Below are 19124 nucleotides of genomic sequence, written 5' to 3'. Positions count from 1 at the left end.
GTTCAAGAGTGTCAGGGGGCAGAGATGAGTTAATTTGCTATTACTAGGGAGAAGGTGCTTGGGAAACCAAAAGGTCTGAAGGTAGATATTGTAAGTCACCTGGACCTGATGGCCTACACCATCAGGGTTCTGAAAGAGGTGGTTGGAGAGATTGCGGAAGAATTGGTAATGATCTTTCAAGAATCACTAGATTCTGGCATTGTTCCAGAGGACTGAAAAACCACTTCACTCTTCAAGGGAGGAAAGCAGAAGAATGAAATTATAGGCCATTTAGCCTGATCTCATGCAGGCACTGATGAGGCCTTACTTGGGAGAGTTGTGAGCAGTTTTGGGTCCCTTATCTAAGAATGGATATGCTGACATTGGAGAGGGTTCACGGGAATGATTCCAGGAATGAAGGGTTATCATATGAGGAACAGTTAATGGCTCTTGTCCTGTACTTGGTGGAATTTAGAAGAGCTGTTGGGGGGAAAATCTCACTGAAATCTGTTAAATGTTGAAAGACCCAGTTAGAGTGAAAGTGGAGAGGATGTTTTCTCTAGTAGGGTAGTCTAGGACCGGAAGGCACAGCCTTTTATTAGAAAGATGTCCATTTAGACTGGATGATGCTGAATCTGTGGAATTTGTTTCCACAGATGGCTGTGTAGGTGATATCATTGGGTGTATTTAATGCAGAGGTTGATAGGTTCTTGATTAGTCAGGGCGTGAATGTTTACAGAGAGCAAGCAGGAGAATGGGGTTGAGAGGGAAAACGGATCCACCACAATGAAATGGAGGAATAGAGCTAATGGGCTGAATGGCCCAATTTTATCCCCATCTCTTATGGAATACCTTCCAACTTCAGCTATGCAATATAGAATTGAACATTCCAAGTGCAGGTACAGAATGGACAAGATGCAGAGTAAAGATTCCTTTATATTATTCAACCAAACTCCCCTTCATAACTGCTCTGCCTTGACTCTCGAGAACAAATCATCCTAATCCATCCCGGTTCTGATTGTTTGATCTGTGGTGCAATACAAGCTTAACCGAGCCTTCAGCCTCCAATTTGATGAACTCTTTTGCCAACTGCTGGGTTCTAGCACAACTTATTACCTTGGTTACCGGATACTCTGAGATGACAGCCAGTCTCCAGAGGACATGAAAGTGAGCACATAGCAGAGCTTGAATGATGATCTGAAAGAGGAGTTGCATGCAAGGGAAGGTGAAAGAAACATTAATGGTTTAATAAGATTTAGCTAATATACAGATACAGTCTTGTCTACATTGTTTGTGGTTTGCAAGTTGTTTTGTGAGGGACTTAAATGGAGCAAGCCTTAGTCAATAACCTAAATATACAACTCCAACACCACCAAACTGCTGTGTAAGAGTAGATAACACACTGAGGAATAGACCTCTCAATCATACAGTAGTATAGCACAGAAACAGGCCTTTCAGCCAAACTTGTCCATGCCAACCAAGGTGCATCTCTGAACTAGTCCTATTTGTCCATATCAGTCTAAACCTTTCCTGTCTACATCTTGTGATTGCAATTGTATCTGTCTCCTCCACTTTTAGCGCTTTCCAGATACCCATCACCTTCACCTTGCCCCTTCGAGTACCTTTAAAATTTTCCCTCTCACCTTAAACTTCTGCCCTCTAGTTTTAAATTTCTCTATGGGGGGGGGGGGGTAGAAACAGAAAAGAGAACGAGTCATGGGACTGTTAGCCGCTATGATTTTGTGAACCTACCTCCATCAGGTCCTCTCTCAGCTTCCTTGCTCCAAGGAAACCAATTTCAGCTTACCCATTCTATGATGCCAGTGAACCTCTTCTGCACCTCTTACTTAATGACATACTTTCTAAAAGTATGGTGACCAGAACTGCACGATATTTCGGGAGCAATCTCAACAACATCTTGCACATGACATTCAACGCAGTACCCTATCCATTTAGGCAACCATACCATACACCTTCAACACCCTGTCATAGTTGAGCAACTATGCACTTGTACCCCCAGGTTTCTGTTCTGTAACACTCTTCAGGCTCCTGCCATTCACTGTGTCTGGTTTAACTTCCCAAAATGCATCACTATGCAGTTGTCTGAGTTAACTTGCATCTGCCTTGCCTTTCTGCCAACTCTCACAGTTGATCTAGATTCTGTTGTAACCTTAAACAACCTTCTTCACCATCCACCATACTACAATATATACAAACAGATGAATGAGGAATAAGCCACTCAATTCCGCCAACCTACTTCGCTATTCAAAGAGATCATGGCTGGTCTGATTGTAACCTTATTGCCAGGGACAATAGTGGAATTGCTTCCCAAATTCCAACTACTCAATTAATTGAAAAGGTTTTCACGTTATTTTAGATCACCATTCGGTAATTTATTTCTTGGCCTTATGCCAAGGCATATTAAGATCTCCCAGTCAATGATCGATTGAAACAAAATAGCAATACTCCATATTATATTCCACGTGCCATACTTTTGTTCAAAATCTAACCAGTGTGTGTTTTTGTTCTCGCAACTTATTTTCCTACCTAGTTTTCTGTCAGAGAACTCAGTTGTCATCCAAGTCATTTAATGTAGGTTCTAAATTGATTCAATTACTGTATATCTTAAAGCTTGAAAATGACCCCTTAATCTGGTCTTTTCTTTTGCCTGTTAAATCCACAACCCATGTTCCTGATTTCGTACTGTGAAGCATTCTAACTCTGTTCATACGGAAGGATGATCCTGCACTGAATTGGTAAGAATTATAAATATTCATGGCACACAGTCTATTGAATCCATCAAAACTTGACATCAAAGAGCAATCCAATTTAATTCCACATCCCTGTTAGCCAATTCAATCGTGCATTTTAAGTGCCCTAAGTATTTTTTTTAATGCAATGAGAAGGTGCAGAATAGTTTCACTAGGATGTTGCCTACTATGATGTTTCAGTTAAAAGTCAGACTACACAGTCTGCATTTGTTTTCTCTGGAGTGGACAGGCTGAAGGGTCTTGTCAGAGGAGCAACATAGAAATAAAATAGCAGACTTTTTCTTTCATAAGTTAGTTGACCAGAAGATTGCTTTACCTGCTCTGGTATCTCCCCTGTGTCAATCCCTCGCTCCAGGATTTGGCAGCAGTTGTCAAATAGTTCCCATTTGCTAAGGTCGTGTGCACTGCGATGACAGATAAGTAACACATCAACAGTGAAGGAAGGTGGGATTTGGGGGTTGATGCTTTCTTTTCTTTCTTGCTTTCATGGCTACCCAGAGAATTGAAGAATTTCAGAGATGTATACTTTGATAATAAATGAACCTTTGAACCTTTTCTTTTGAACTTTTGAAGATCTTACCAAGGGGAGATAAGGCCTTGATCACAAACAGGTTTAAAAATTAAAGCCGGGAACAAATACAACATCAAATGACAATAGATCTTCTGTAAAGTGTTTTCTGACATCGCTCCTGTAAAGCCTGGCTCTAATTTTAAAGTTGCATTTCTTCATTTTTCATACTTAAAGATGCTACTCAATCTGTCAACTTCTTTAATTATCTTTAACACCTCAGCCAGATCACTAGTCCAATTTCTATTCTCCAGCAAACACAAGGCCAGTCATGGAAATCTATCTTTAACCTCAATATTGTTCTGGTAAATAAGTGACCCCCAAAGAATAGTGACTTAGGGGGTACTGAAAGCTTTGCAAAAAAATATAAAATGTGACATTAAAAAGACAATGGGACATGGCATAAGAGAATGCTAGAAATACTCAGAAGCGTCATCTGTGAAGAAAAAAACTAATTTATTTCATAGGTTCGTAGCTATCGTTGGATTCTATTTGTAGAATTACATTTAGCCCACAAAGCTGTGCCGATCATATTCTTACCTTAGAACTACCTTGGCTTACCCATAGCCCTCTATTTTTCTAAGCTCCATGTATCCATCCGGGAGTCTCTTAAAAGACCCTATCGTTTCCTAACCCATTTCACTATTTATTTTTTCTATTCTAAAATACCGATCTTACTTCACATATGATGACTGTGTCTGTCTATATGTTTTTATCCAGTTTGTTCTGTTATTGGCAAAACAATAAAGTTTTAAAAAAGACCCTATCGTTTCCACCTCCACCACTGACAGCGCATTCCATGCACTCACCACTCTCTGCGTAAAAAAAAAACTTACCCCTGACATCTCCTCTGTACATACTTCCAGCACCTTAAAATATGCCTTCTCATGCTAGCCATTTCAGCCCTGGGAAAAAGCCTCTGACTATCCACATGATCAATGCCTCTTATATGGAACTTTGCCAAATACCTTCTGACGTTTAATATAAAGAATATACAAGGAAGCTTCATTAAATCTAGTCAGCTCCATCTTGGGCATTAGCCTACAAAGTACCCAGGACATCTTTAGGGAGCGGTGTTTCAGAAAGGCAGCGTCCATTATTAAGGACCTCCAGCACCCAAGGCACGCCCTTTTCTCACAGTTACCATCAAGGAGGAGATACAGAAGCCTGAAGGCACACACTCAGCAATTCAGGAACAGCTTCTTCCCCTATGCCATCCAATTCCTAAGTGGACATTAAAGCTTTGGACACTATCTCATTTTTTTTTACTGTACAGTATTTCTGTTTTTGCACATTTTAAAAAATCTATTTAATATGTAATTGATTTACTTGTTTATTTATTGTTTTATTTCATTTATTATTTTTTTCTGCTAGATTATGTACTGCTGCTGCTAAGTTAACAAATTTCACATTACATGCCGGTGATAACAGACTTGATTCTGACATTAAACTGCTAAGCGGCTCAGTCAACCCGAATCATCCATTAATAAATCTAAACCCCAGGCTCTTACCGATCAACTAATATTTATCCAATATTGATAATGAAAATTTGCTCGGACAATGAAAAACTACATTGATTGCAATAAATTCCTCCACTGTCAGATTAGTCAATAATTGTGGCTTACTACTTTGCAATTAATATTGGGATGGGGTTTTGTACTGAGATTGTGTCAATAAACAATCCCCAGAATGCATCATTTTCACTGATGTTTCTGTAAAACTTAACACAAGCCTGAATGCAAAATCTTCTACAAATTGTGATGAAGGACCTAGATTCACTAAATTTTGCTTGAACACCACCGATATTTTAGAGGTTTTTTTTTTGGTATATAACTTTGTTTCATATTTAAGGGAATCTAGAATCTTTTGTAAAAGCCAGGCTGTGGTTGGGGTGCTTGGTCAAGACAAGAAGATAAGTACTAGGGATCATCAAATAATGAGATAAATGAGTGCTCTGTCCATACAAAAGGGGGTGTGCTGTTGCTCAAGCTTATAACAGACTTCATTATACCAGTGTGGGAGGCTACAGACAGTCAAGTCAGAGTGGAATGGAAAATTAAAGTGGTGGGAAGATCAGGGTCACCCCTGCAGTCTGAACGCTGATGCTGTGCAAAGCGATTGGTTTCTTCATAATAGAGACCATAGTAATGCACTTAACTAGATTGGAAATGAATGGCTGTTCTATCTGGAAGGACAGTTTGGCTCAATGGATGGTGAGAAGGGAAGATGCACAAGAACAGATACTGCATCTCTTGTGGCTGCAAGGAAACCTACCAGGTGTTTAATAGGGATGGAACACCAGACAAGGGATGACACTCTTCAACTTTCAGCTCTGAAATGCTGAAAGAGAAGTGAAGATGTGTTCCCGTGGTGGAATCTTGTAGACCTGGCATAAAATATGAAGGGTGAGCTATTGGCTGGAGACTGGTAGGGTAGAAAGTGAGGAACATGGAAGCTTTATCCTTACGATGTCCAGGATGAAAAAGGTATGGGTAATAAATGACGTGGTCTAAGACCACAGGACCCAGCCTCAGAATAGAGGGGTGTTCTTTAGAACAGAGGTGAAGAGGAATTTCTTTAGCCAGAGAGTGGTAAGATCTGTGGAATTGCTGTGTATTCCTTGAGGCCAAGTCTTTATACTTAAAGGCAGCAGTTGATAGATTCTTGATTGTTCAGGGCATGAAGGGATATGGGTAGAAAGCAAGAGACTGGGGTTGAGAGGAAAATTGAATCAGCCATGTTGAAATGGCGGAGCAGACTCATTTGGTCTAAAGACCGAATCCTGCCTTATCTCATGGTCTTATGGTATTAACCTAACACCATATGGTCCTATTTTGCATTCTAATCTCTTATGCACGACTATAACAAAGGTGTTTTTCCAATCCAAATACACCACAACCACTCTTTCTTTTATTTCTTCTACTAGTTATTATTGCAAAACTCCAATTAAATTGTTAGTCATACAGCGTGGTAAAAAGGCCCTATGGCCTAACTGGGCTGTACCGACCAAGATTCCCATCTATCTAGTCCCATTGCCCACATTTGGCCCATGTCCTTCTAACCTTTTCCTACCCATGTACCCAAAATACTTTTTAACTGCACCTCCCTCAACCACCTCCTCTGGCAGCATATTCTTCAGGTTTAAGATGGCACTACTGAAGTTGGATGACAGCTTACTGGTAATTCAAAAGGAAAGAAATATGACTAAATTCTTTGTTAACAAAACTTTTTCTGTGGCAAATTATAGTAAACTATCACCACAAACAATGGAAAGACCAGTGAAAGCGAAGCTGACTCGAGCGTTGAGCCCTGCGAGTCTGGTACAAAGTCAGAGCGTGGTATCATCAAGGAGACGCGAGATCAATGCATGGTCAAGATGGTGTCTGTCAGAGATGGAGTTGGAGCGAGCGAATCAGAAAGGAGTTGATGCAGGAGTTTCAGAGCCTGTCCACCTAGACCGTGAGCGAGGTTGGATAGATCTAAGCACCGAGCTGATTTGGACAGCTTGAGAACAGCCTCAGACTGGGCGGTGAGGTCTAGGCCCAGAGTGTATTGCTGCTCCAGGGCCCGGGTCCTAGTGCACAATCCAGAGTTAGAATGATCTAAACAATGGCCAAAAAAGACTGAAAAGGCAAGGTGTCAGGACTGGAGGAGAGGGTTGGGCTCATTCCGCTCACTCTTCCGTGATGTTCACTCCTCTCTCCACGGTGCTGGGGCGGCGAGACTGCCCCGACTGCTACATGCTTTGTGTCTGCGAGCTTCATGGCAATTTGCCCCACTGTGATGAACTGAGACCATGGGCCTACTCCAGGTCTATGGACTCAATATGGTTTGGAATGCTGTTGCTTGCTTTTATTGTTTGTGTGATGCATTTTCCCCCTCTTTCTCTATGCACTGGGTGTTGGTCTTTTTTTAAAAAAAAAAATAGGGTTCTTTCGGATTTCTTTCTTTGGGGCTGCCTGTAAGTAGACGAATCTCAAGGTTGCATAATTCATACTTTCTTTGATAATAAATGTACTTTGAATCCTTTGACATTCTGTGTGAAAAAATTGCCCCTCAGTTTCCTAACAAGCCTTTCCCCTCTCACCTAAAACCCACGCCCTTTAGTTATTGATTCTCCAGCACTGGAAATACAGACTGTACCTATCTATGCCCTTAATAATTTTATACATCTCTAAGATCATTCTTCATTCTTTTCAAGTAAATAAGAAGTCCCAACATGGTCAATGTCTCTCCATAATTCAGTTCCAACTCCTGTCAAGATTCTCAATCTCCTCTGCACTGTTTTCAGCTTATTGGCATCTTTCCTACAGCAGGGTGACTAAAACTGAACACAGTACTCCTGATGTGAGCTTACCAACATCTTGTACAACTGCAACGTAACATCCCAGCTTCTATACTCAGTACCCTGACAAAAGCCAGTATGTTAAAATCCTTTTTCACCACCATCTATCTGCAATGTCACTTTCAAGGAACCACGTATCCCAAGTCTCTATTCTGCAACAGGGCCTTACATTTCACTCTGAAAGTCCTACCTTCATTTGTCTTCCCAAAGTGTGAATAAGATTTCTCTTTCATATATCCATGTTGACCTTGCCTAATCAGAGTTTCATTTTAAGTGCTTTGTTATATCTTTTATAACAGATGTTAGTCTCCTTTAAGACTAACAGGTTGAAGTCTCATTTGCTCTCCCCCTTTTCTCCCCCCATATTAGTGTTAGACACACACCCTTCAACCAGCAGGAGCCATTCCCTGTGGATTTTTAAAAAATATATAAAAGACTCAAATGAAGAAGTGGAAAGGTGAACTAGTAGCTTTACAAAGGTTGGTGGTATTGCGGACATTGGAGAAAGTTGTTGGGATAGGCAGAATGCAGAAATGAGCAGACAAGTAACAAATGGAGTTCAATCCAGAGAAGTGAAAAGTGATACACTACAGATACATCTGTAGATGCTAGAAATCTAGAGCAACACACACAAAATGCTGAGGAACCTATTCTTACTTTCCCTAATAATTCTCCTTTGACTGATGTAAAACTCAGCCTGTAATTTACTGGATTATCCTTACTGCCCTTCTTAAAGGAACAAAATTTGCTATTTTCCAGCTCTTCACCAGTGGCTAAAGAGAATACAAAGACCTGTCAAGGACCAGCATCCTTTTCTCTTGTCCTTTCGATCCTATTAAGACCTGGGGACTTATTTACATCAATGTTCTTTAAGAAACCCAGCAGTGCCTCCTCCTCGATATTAACATGCCCTTACAGCACCCCTGTTCTCCATGTTCTTCTCCAAGGTCAATACTGATACAATATACCAACTTAGTACCTTACCCACCTGACAAAGGATAAAGATTTGCTCGGTGAAGTGCATTGTTTGTATTGAATCAAATCAGCGAGGATTGTGATGGCCAACCTATGAGTTTCACCATGCTTCGTTTCCATAGCACACCCACAACTCAGTAATCCTAATCATACATCTTTGGATTGTATGAGGAAATCTGAGCACCCAGAGGAAACCCACTTAATTACATATAAAATATACAAACTCCTTATAGGCAATGACGTGAATCTGTAATCACGAATACTGTAAAACAATGCACTAACTGCTACACTGCCTTGCCGCCACTTCCTCTGGTTCCAAGGATAAACTCCCTCCCTTGACCTTGAATGGCCTACTCTCTCCCTAGTTTCTTGCGTTAAACATGCGTAATAGACTGCCATAGGATTTTCTTGTGGGGGGCGGGAGTGGTATTTGTGTTCTCTTCCATCAAGATAAACAAAGTATTAGTTTAATTGCTCTGTGAGTTTTGTTCCCAATTGCAAATATTCCTGTTTTTGACTTCAACAGATCTTTATCTTTAATTATCTTTTATATTTTACATATGTGAGAAAGCATTTACATATAATTTATATTCTCTACAAATTTACTGCCATACTCCATTTCCATACTATCAATACCTGGTCCTTTTTGCCCCATTCTAACATGCTGCCAACATGCAATACATTCTGCAACTTAATTACTCCTTTTGGACCCAATATTATCCTCAACTTCTTTTACTAACCAGTTAGGTCGCAATTCATTTATTTTTACAAAAGTAATGTACACTAATGCAGTTACTGTACAAGTAACTTGCATACTAACAAAATGCCTCACTTACTTGTACAGAACAGCAATTCTCTTCAGGGATGTGGCCAACGTATACAGGTTATCTTCATCAGCTTCTCCGACCTGAAAATTTGACCAATATCAGTCACACCTATCTTATTGTATTTCTCGAAGTCATGCACTCCACAATACTCTCTCAACATGGCATATTCAATACAGTAAAATTTTAAAAGTACTTCAGGTAAGTGTTTGGAAACAAATTTAGCAGTGAGCTACACAATTACATATGACAATGACTAAAACACAGGATCACAAAAAATATGAACAGAAGTAGGTCACCTCATCCTTCAAGCCTGCACTGCCATTCAGCATGCTGATGGTTGATCTACTCCAAGCTTAAAATTCCTCTCCTTTGCCAATTCTTCACAACCCTGAATTTTCCAAATCTTTTTAAAAGATATCTACCTCCTCTTTTGATATCCCATGAACTTGCAACCACAACTTCTTGGAACCCTATTGGTGTTTAGGAAGGAGGTGGCACAGGAAATAGATGTGATGTAGTTGAGGGTTACTGAAAAGGAAAATATGGCATTTCAGGAGGTACCTAGGCTGCAAGTTCCATCACCAGAGCAGGTAAGACAGAAACAGAGAGCATACCGAAGCTCTAACAGGGAGCTGGGTAGAAAGAAACATTATTAAGATAGTTGTGAAAGGCAGTGGACTTACAATGGATATTGGTTACTAACCCACTCCTGGGATGGAAGACAGAAATCCAGAAAGGAAAGGAGACAAGTTGGAGGAGTACCCTGTGAAATAGAACAGGGTAAAAAAAAAAAAAGCACAGAAGTAATAAAACTTAGTGTTAAAAAATGGAAAGCACAATTTGACTGTTTGTCTGAATCAGAAATGACAATTTCTGCAGTTGTTGACCATTTGTAACATTAATACTAATTTACGTAGACACTGCCTGATGTGCTTGGAATTTCCAGACAATCTGCAATCTTTTTGGTTTCAGCTGACTTGCATTTCAAAACTTTAACAGGACTTCATTTTCTCTAACTGCCTTCATGAATCCATTAACAAGTTTCATAAAGATTGGAATCACCTGGCAACCCTGGTCTCATCATCCAGAGAGGTATTTCCTTTATCCATTCCATCCCATCCTCTGGAACTTAAGACCAACTTATTGTTTCTCTCCCAGTTCCAATGTTTGAAATTGAAGACTCTTTCCCCTGATGCTATCTGACATTGAGCATATCCTGGATTTTGTTTTTATATCACATTACCAACATCAGCATGTTTTTATCAAATTTGATTTTCACTCTGTTGATGAGATGAAAGGGAATGGAAAATTTCTACTGAGCATAAACAACCTGCTAGAGTGCGTATCAAATTCAACACAACCCAATCATGGATTCCACACCTTCTGCCTAGGTTAACTACCTTGTCCACTCACACTCCAGATAACACAATCAGGGTCCCCTCACAGCAAGGGCCACACCCAAGCTTTTCCAGATCCTTCTCCCATATTTAATCCTGTTGCCCTGCATCTCTGTGGACAGATCCAGCTTTACCAAGAGCTTTACCCCCTGAGCTGCACCTGCCAAACCATCTATGATCTCTTTATCAGCACTATCAACTCAGCCTGACCCCTGCACCAACTTCTTTAGCTAATTACATGCCACATAGAACATCCCACCGCAAAACTAGCCTTGTACAGGTTAACACCAACTCCTGCCCACACAGCACCTCTGCTTCCCATCCTTCAATTCTAGAACTGAAGCTGGATCTATGATTAGTGTAGATCCAAATAATGGCAATCACCATCTCACAGGATGGGGTTGGGTTGCGTTCCTAGAAAATAGCCCATCACGATTTTAAGTAACACAAAGCTGCATCATCTGTGTATGCTGCAAGAAACACGAGTTGAAAAAAAAAACCCAAATCTCATGTTGATCTACTTAATTTTATTTCTCCCACAGACTCACTGAGTGCATTTTTTTTCTGGATCTCCAAATTTTGGATAGTGATTTAATGAATTCTGTAACCCAAACTGTAACATGGGGTTCACCTGTGATTTTCCTCCTGCACTGCTTACTTTAGTTAGAATAAACCAACACCACTGCTAACATTCCAGCATCAAGGTATCAGACTTTTGTTGCTGCAATTCCCATCTCCATAAGACATTGGAGCAGAATTAAGCCATTTGGTCCATTGAGTCTGCTCCACTATTCAATCATGGCTCATCCATTCCCCCCCCTCTGCCCCACTCCCCAGCCTTTTCCCTGTAACCTTTGCTGCTGTGTCCAATCAAGAACCTAGCAAGCTGTGCCTTAAGTACACCCAAGAACAAGAAGTTGGAGAAGATGGCGGTGCGACGGCAGCGCGCACGGCCTCTCTGGTGAAGAATATCTGTTATCTGTCAAGTAGGGGACCGTGCACAATTTTGATTTGATGGGGACGGACATGAGAGTACGGAGAAACATCTGGAAAACTTCTGAAATGCCTGCTTTGCTGCCGCTGCTACTGTGTGGTAACTGGAATCTCCGGAGCAGTAGGCCCCAAAATCCTCAGTTTTGCTTGTTTCAGTGGCCGGAGCGAGGTCGAAGGCATTCAGGAGGCTGTATCGGAGGCTCAAAGTTTTCAGACGGATGGACACAGTGTCGGCTGTTTCCAAGGCATCGCAGGTTGACGGTGCCTGGAGGTTTATGGCAGGGAGTTTCTCCCTTTTGCCTCCTGCTATCGGGGACTCGGGGACTTCTCAGACTTTTTTTTTTTTTTTTTAACTGTGCCCATGGTCTGTTCTTCATCAAATTATGGTATTGTTTTGCACCGCTGTAACTATATGTTATAATTATGTGGTTCTGTCAGTGTTAGTCTTTGGTTTGTCCTGTTTTCTGTGATATCATTCCGGAGAAACATTGTATCATTTTTTTAATGCATGTATTCATTTCTAAATGACAATAAAAGAGGACTGAGTGTTCTCATAATCTAATCTATCCTTTTAAATTCCAGCGAGTACAGACCCAGAGTAACATTCCTCGTATGATAACCCTATAATTCCTGGAATCATCCTTGTGAACCTCCTCTGAACCCTCTCCAATACAAGCACATCTTTTCTTAGATGAGGTGCCCAAAATGAATGCTAACATTGCATTTGCCTTCCTCACCACCAACTCAACCTGCAAGTTAATCTTTAGGATGTTCTGCACAAGGACTCCCAAGTCCCTATGCATCTTAGATTTTTGGATTTTCTCCATTTAGAAAATAGTCTGCACATTTATTTCTACTACCAAAGTGCATGACCATGCATTTTCCAACATTGTATTCCATTTACTTTAGTCTTTGCCACTCTCTCGCCCATTCTTCTAATCCAAGTCCTTCTGCAGCCAACCCATTTCCTAAACATGACCTGCCCCTCCCCTAATCCTTGTATCATCTGCAAACATGGTAACAAATCCATCTATTCCAGCGGTCCCCAACCACCGGGCCGCAAAGCATGCGCTACTGGGCCGCGAGGAAACGATATGATTTGGCGATAGGAGTCAGCTGCACCTTTCCTCATTGCTTGTCATGCCCACTGTTGAGCCATTACGCACGCGAGGTCATTACCCGCGCGTCATCCATGTCAGCGCAGGAAGAAGATCAACTCCTCAAGCTTGCAAATAATGGTGGGCTGAAAAGTATGTTTGACATAACATCTCTGCCGGCATTCTGAATCTCAAAGTCAAGGCTAAATATCCTGAGATAGCCACAAAAGCACTGAAAACGTTGCTTCCATTTCCAACATATCTCTGCAATGAATGGAACGAAAACCAAATTGCGTAATAGACTGGACATAAGGGACCCACTTCGAGTATCGCTGTCTCCCATCACCCCTCGATAGGACCATCTTGTTGCAGGGAAACAACCATTCAGCCCAGGACTCCCACTGATTCAGCGATATTGGTGTGTTGTAATGATTTTATATGTTCATACGGGGAAAATATGTGCTGTGTTTAATATCCAAACGTTACTTAAAATGTTATGATGCTATTGACTTACTTATATAATCATATAACAATTACAGCACAGAAACAGGCCATCTCTGCCCTTCTAGTCCGTGCCAAACGCTACTCTCACCTAGTCCCACCGACCTGCACTCAGCCCATAACCCTCCATTCCTTTCCTGTCCATATACCTATCCAATTTTTCTTTAAATAATATTGAACCTGCCTCTACCACTTCTACTGGAAGTTCGTTCAACACTTACTTCAAGCTCCCCTGTCCTTCCCTGATAATTGACTTATCACTATATTCATGCGAGGAAAATATGCGCTGTGTTTTTAATATTAAATTTGTTAGATAAACCCTTTTAGAAACAAAATTGAGTGTATTAGCCACTTATCACCTATATTCTGGTCGTGATTAACACCCCCCCCCCAACCCCAACAGAATCGCCAAAAATGATTTGTAGAAAACATTGACACGTACACGCATACGCAAAGCACGCATGCGCACTGGTGCCTGCGCAAGGCTTCATGGTCATTGTAGTCTGTGTAAACAACGTATTTGGCTCTACTCTTGTCCGATGGCAACCCTACCCACCACCCCACCGCCCCTGCGGGTCGGCTGGTCCACAAGAATATTGTAAATATGAAACCGGTCCGCAGTGCAAAAAAGGTTGGGGACCCCTGATCTATTCCATCATCTAAATCATTGATTATACAGCACAAAAAGAAGCGGTCCCAACACTGTCCCCTGTGGAATACCACTACTCACTGGCAGCCAACCGGAAAAGGATCCTTTTATTCCCACACGCTGTCTCCTACCAATCAGTCAATGCTTTGATCATGCCAGTAACTTTCCTGTAATACTATGGGATCTTAACTTGATAAGCAGCCTCATGTGTGGCACCTTGTCAAAGGCCTTCTGAAAGTCCAAATGTACAACATCCACTGCATCCCCTTTATCTATCTCCTCAAAGAATTCCAACAGGTTCGTCAGGCAAGATTTTCTCTTAAGGAAACCATGTTGATTTTGTCCTGTGTCTCCAAGTAATCCATAACCTCATCCTTAACAGTTGATTCTCAAATAATTCCATTCCCTAGCTGATGTTCTTAAAACAGTCAACCCATTCTATTACTTACATTTGCACAACTGTTACCCAGTCCTCTGCTGTTCACATAAAAGTTGCTGGTGAACGCAGCAGGCCAGGCAGCATCTCCAGGAAGAGGTGCAGTCGACATTTCAGGCCGAGACCCTTCGTCAGGACTAACTGAAGGAAGAGTGAGTAAGGGATTTGAAAGTTGGAGGGGGAGGGGGAGATCCACCATTCAGGGCCCCAAACAGTCCTTCTAGGTGAGGCAACACTTCACCTGTGAGTCGACTGGGGTGATATACTGCGTCCGGTGCTCCTGATGTGGCCTTTTATATATTGGCGAGACCCAACGCAGACTGGGAGACCGCTTTGCTGAACATCTACGCTCTGTCTGCCAGAGAAAGCAGGATCTCCCAGTGGCCACTCATTTTAATTCCACATCCCATTCCCATTCTGACATGTCTATCCATGGCCTCCTCTACTGTAAAGATGAAGCCACACTCCGGTTGGAGGAACAACACCTTATATTCCGTCTGGGTAGCCTCCAACCTGATGGCATGAACATCGACTTCTCTAACTTCCGCTAATGCCCCACCTCCCCCTTGTACCCCATCTGTTACTTATTTTTATACACACATTCTTTCTCTCACTCTCCTTTTTCTCCCTCTGTCCCTCTGAATATACCCGTTGCCCATCCTCTGGGGTCCCCCCCCCCCTGTCTTTCTTCCCGGACCTCCTGTCCCATGATCCTCTCATATCCCTTTTGCCTATCACCTGTCCAGCTCTTTGCTCCATCCCTCTCCCTCCTGTCTTCTCCTATCATTTTGGATCTCCCCCTCCCCCTTTCAAATCCCTTACTCACTCTTCCTTCAGTTAGTCCTGACGAAGGGTCTCGGCCTGAAACGTCGACTGCACCTCTTCCTAGAGATGCTGCCTGGCCTGCTGCGTTCACCAGCAACTTTTATGTGTGTTGCTTGAATTTCCAGCATCTGCAGAATTCCTGTTGTTTCCTCTGCTGTTCATGCCAGTTTGGTAACCCTGATTTTAACAGTCCGCACGCTAAAGACATATCCAAGCCTACCTCATGCAGCAGGTCCTCAGCAGAGTGAGTGAATATCCCAACGAGACTGTCGATTATCTGGCTGCGGGCAATGTCTACACGGTTACGGATGGTGTAGTCTTCGTTAGACAGAGTGTAAAAGGCCCGACTACAAGCCTCGAGTACTTCCATTTCTGTGTGTTTTTGAACAATGTCTCGGATCTGCTTCAGCAAAAGGTCCAGATACTGCAAATGGTAAGAGGAAGAAGATAAGAAGGGGAGATAGGAGGGGAAATAAAAGATTTATCCCAGCTAAAGAACAAGAGCAGCAAAAACATGTGAACGCCACCCCTTTCATTTCTTCATCAGCCCGGAACACTCTCCCTAACTGCGTTGTGGGTGTACCTCAAAGATTACAGCTATTCAATGCAGTTCATCACCATCTTCTCAAGGACAACTAAGAATGGGCTCAGCTGGCAAAATCCACGGTCCTTAAATGAATCTACAGTATAGAAGTTGCACAAGACCAGCAAACAAGTAGAGGAGAAATTTCTTCACTTAAACCTTAGAAATGCTCTCAATGCTGGGCAAATTATTTTTTTTTTTTTTTTTTTAAACAGAGCGATAGGTGCCTGGAATGGGCTGCCAGGAATAGTGGTAGAGGCAGATAAGATGGAGGCTTTTACATAGACATACAGGGAATGAAGAGTTATGATCATATGGACACAGAAAAGATTTCATTTTACAATTTATTCAGAGCAAACATTATGTATATTCTATCTCAGAAGGCTCTGGTTGCTGGGAACAGGACAGAAACATTGGATTGAGGCACAAGACTGGCCAAACGCATTGAATGATAAGGCTGCTGCAAGTTTTTGATTGCATCTGTATATGCATGTACTTGAACATACAGCAATAAACTCGATCTCAAGGGTATGGAGTGAGAGTGGGTTGGGGAGGCCATGGGAATAGGAGGTAAAACAAACACAGCAGTATTGAAAAATTTGGCAGGAAAGGAGGGAGAGCATAGGTGGCGCCATCAGAGGGCGAGTATTTTCACAGTACCTGTTCTATCCCACTTGCATTCTCACCTTCTCCTGTCGTTTGCTGCTGTATAGATCCAGATCAAAGAAACTTGGAATCTGCAGAAGATTTGCCACCTTTTCAGCATCAGCAGAGTACTGGGGTGAGGGGTGGGGAATAAAAAGGAGCATTTTCAGTGTGTAGTTCTGCTTTCCGTAAACATTTGTCTTCACCACCCATCCATCTCAGGATGTAAAATAATTACTTTAATTTATCGCTCCTGTACCCGTATTTCACCAGGGCCAGTGGTAATTTTGGTAACCCACCCAACCCTTCTCTGCTCTGATTTACCAAAAGCTGTGAATCAACACCCTCTCTCTCACCTTGGCCAAGAGCTGTGGGATAATGACGATTAGATGTTCTGTCAGTTTAGCACGGTCATCCATCTGTTGTTTCTTCTCCTTCGCAGTCAGCAACTAAAACATGTTGTAAACATTCCGGTTAATGTGATATAGACAGAAGAGCCCAACAAATAAACACTATGCTGACCCCAAATACCTGGCTGCCTCATTTAATGCCATAAGTTCAACTGATCATTCAAATTCATTATAACCTCCTCTCTACCCCGGTATCCTGATCGCCTCCACCCATTAGATTAATACCTTCAATCCTTTTCCCAAGGGTCCAGAAGAACAGGTGTAATACTGGCACACAAGACATACTCCCTAACAGTAGGATGGGGAAGATTTTATGCAGCAGACTGCAGGTAAATTTCATGACGACTGATGCTTTGAGATAACACGGAGCAGTGAAAGACAAAGCAAGCTGCATAGATATGAATAACTGATCACATCTCACTGGTCCCCAGTTCTCCAGGACCCAAACCCACCAAGGACATGGGGGAGGGTCATCTTACTGCTGTTAGAGGTTATCCTCAGACATCCTGGAAGCAGTCTCACCTTCTTTCCTGAAAGTCTGCCAACGGGAGGGTGAACCTCCACAGCTTGTCGCATTGAGCAAACCATTAGTTCAATCAAAGCAGCCTCCTCTTGATCACTGAGACCTAGAAAGCAAGCTCACATTAATTTATTTCAGCTAATTCAGCAATTTAACCCAACTCTGCCAACATTTTAATAAATATTAATAAATAATCACTGCAGGAGATTTCAAACAGGCCAGCTTGACGAAGTTTCTGAACAACTACCAACACATCACCTGTAGAACCAGAGGAGCCACACTCGACCATGTTATACCACCATCGAGAATGCTTACTGTGCTATCCCATACCTATACTTTGGAAAGTCCAATCATCTGGCTGTACTTCTACTCCCAGTGTTCCAGATTATGAGGACACGCAGTCCTCTTTTATTGTCATTTAGTAATGCATGCATTAAGAAATGATACAATTTGTTCCTCCAGAATGATATCACAGAAACACAAGACAAATCACAACTAAAAAAACTGACAAAAAACTCATAATTATAACATAGTTACAACAGTGCAAGCAATACCGTAATTTGATAGAAAAACAGACCATGGACACGGTAAAAAAGTCTCAAAGTCTCTCGAAGGTCCCATCATCTCACACAGACGGCTGAAGGAAGAAAACTCTTCCTGCCACGAGCTTCCAGAGCCACAAACTTGCCGATGCAGCATCCTGGAAGCACCTGACCACAGTTCGACTCCGAGTCCGTCCGAAAACTTCAAGCCTCCGACCAGCTCTACAACACCGAGCACCATCTCTGCCAAGCACTTCGACCCCAGCCCCGGCAACAGGCAATAGGCAAAGCCGAGGATTTGGGGCCTTCCCCTCCGGAGATTCTGGATTGCACAGTAGCAGTGGCAGCAAAGCAGGCATTTCATCAGTTTCTCCAGATGTTCCTCCGTGCTTCTCACGGCTGTCTCCATCAAAACAGGATTGTGCACAGCATCCTACTTCACAAATATGATATCAATTCGGAGCGGCCACGCGCACTGTGTCGTGTCACCATCTTCTCCTCCCTCTTCAGTGTACAAGCAGAATAAAGACTGCAGCACCAGTGTTGAGACCAAGAAGATATGGTCAAGGGAGGCGTAGGAGTGCTTACAAAGCTCCTTTGAGTTGGTGGACTGAGAATGTGCAAATGTGCAGCGATTCATCTTCGAGTCCGAATGAATACCCCACAGTTGTCAACAACTTCAAGACCTGTATGGATGAGTATGTGCCTTTGTGAACAAACCACAAGCCATGGACGAACCAGGAGATTTGTAGTCTGCTGAGGGTTAGATCTGTGGCATTCAAGTCTGGTGATCCAGAACTTCTTGAAGTTCAGCTACTACCTATGGAAGGCTATTTTAAGGGCAAAAAAAGTAATTCCAATTGAGGTTGGAAAGGGACTCAGATGCACATTAGGGTGGCAGGGTTTCCAAGTCATTACTTCCTACGAAGTGAAACCTCTCATGAATGGCTGTAATGCTTCAACAGTTTGAATGCACACTTTGAAAAGGAGACTAAAACTACGTCTATGCGAATCCCTGCAACATCTGCTGACTCTGATTTGTCTCAGAGGCCTAAGGAGGA

The 19124-nt window shown here is 42.2% G+C and overlaps 1 protein-coding gene across 4 annotated transcripts in view; it reads right to left on the bottom strand.

The window, feature by feature from the left end:
* LOC140186442 (cohesin subunit SA-1-like) overlaps window positions 1–19124 on the bottom strand; it is a 109712-nt gene that overhangs the window by 27165 nt on the left and 63423 nt on the right. For all 4 annotated transcript variants that reach the window (XM_072240714.1, XM_072240713.1, XM_072240712.1 and 1 more), the window contains 7 exons: window positions 17524–17627; window positions 16948–17040; window positions 16633–16722; window positions 15584–15787; window positions 9475–9545; window positions 3067–3154; window positions 1096–1176 (listed from right to left, as the gene is read on the bottom strand). In XM_072240714.1, coding sequence (XP_072096815.1) covers window positions 1096–1176; window positions 3067–3154; window positions 9475–9545; window positions 15584–15787; window positions 16633–16722; window positions 16948–17040; window positions 17524–17627 — 731 coding nt within the window. The remainder of the gene's footprint in view (window positions 1–1095; window positions 1177–3066; window positions 3155–9474; window positions 9546–15583; window positions 15788–16632; window positions 16723–16947; window positions 17041–17523; window positions 17628–19124) is intronic.

Source organism: Mobula birostris, chromosome 22 (genome assembly GCF_030028105.1).
Source record: "Mobula birostris isolate sMobBir1 chromosome 22, sMobBir1.hap1, whole genome shotgun sequence".
NCBI lineage: Eukaryota > Metazoa > Chordata > Chondrichthyes > Myliobatiformes > Myliobatidae > Mobula > Mobula birostris.
The sequence above is the reverse complement of the archived record's forward strand: the minus strand, read 5'-3'. Positions and strand labels throughout refer to the sequence as shown.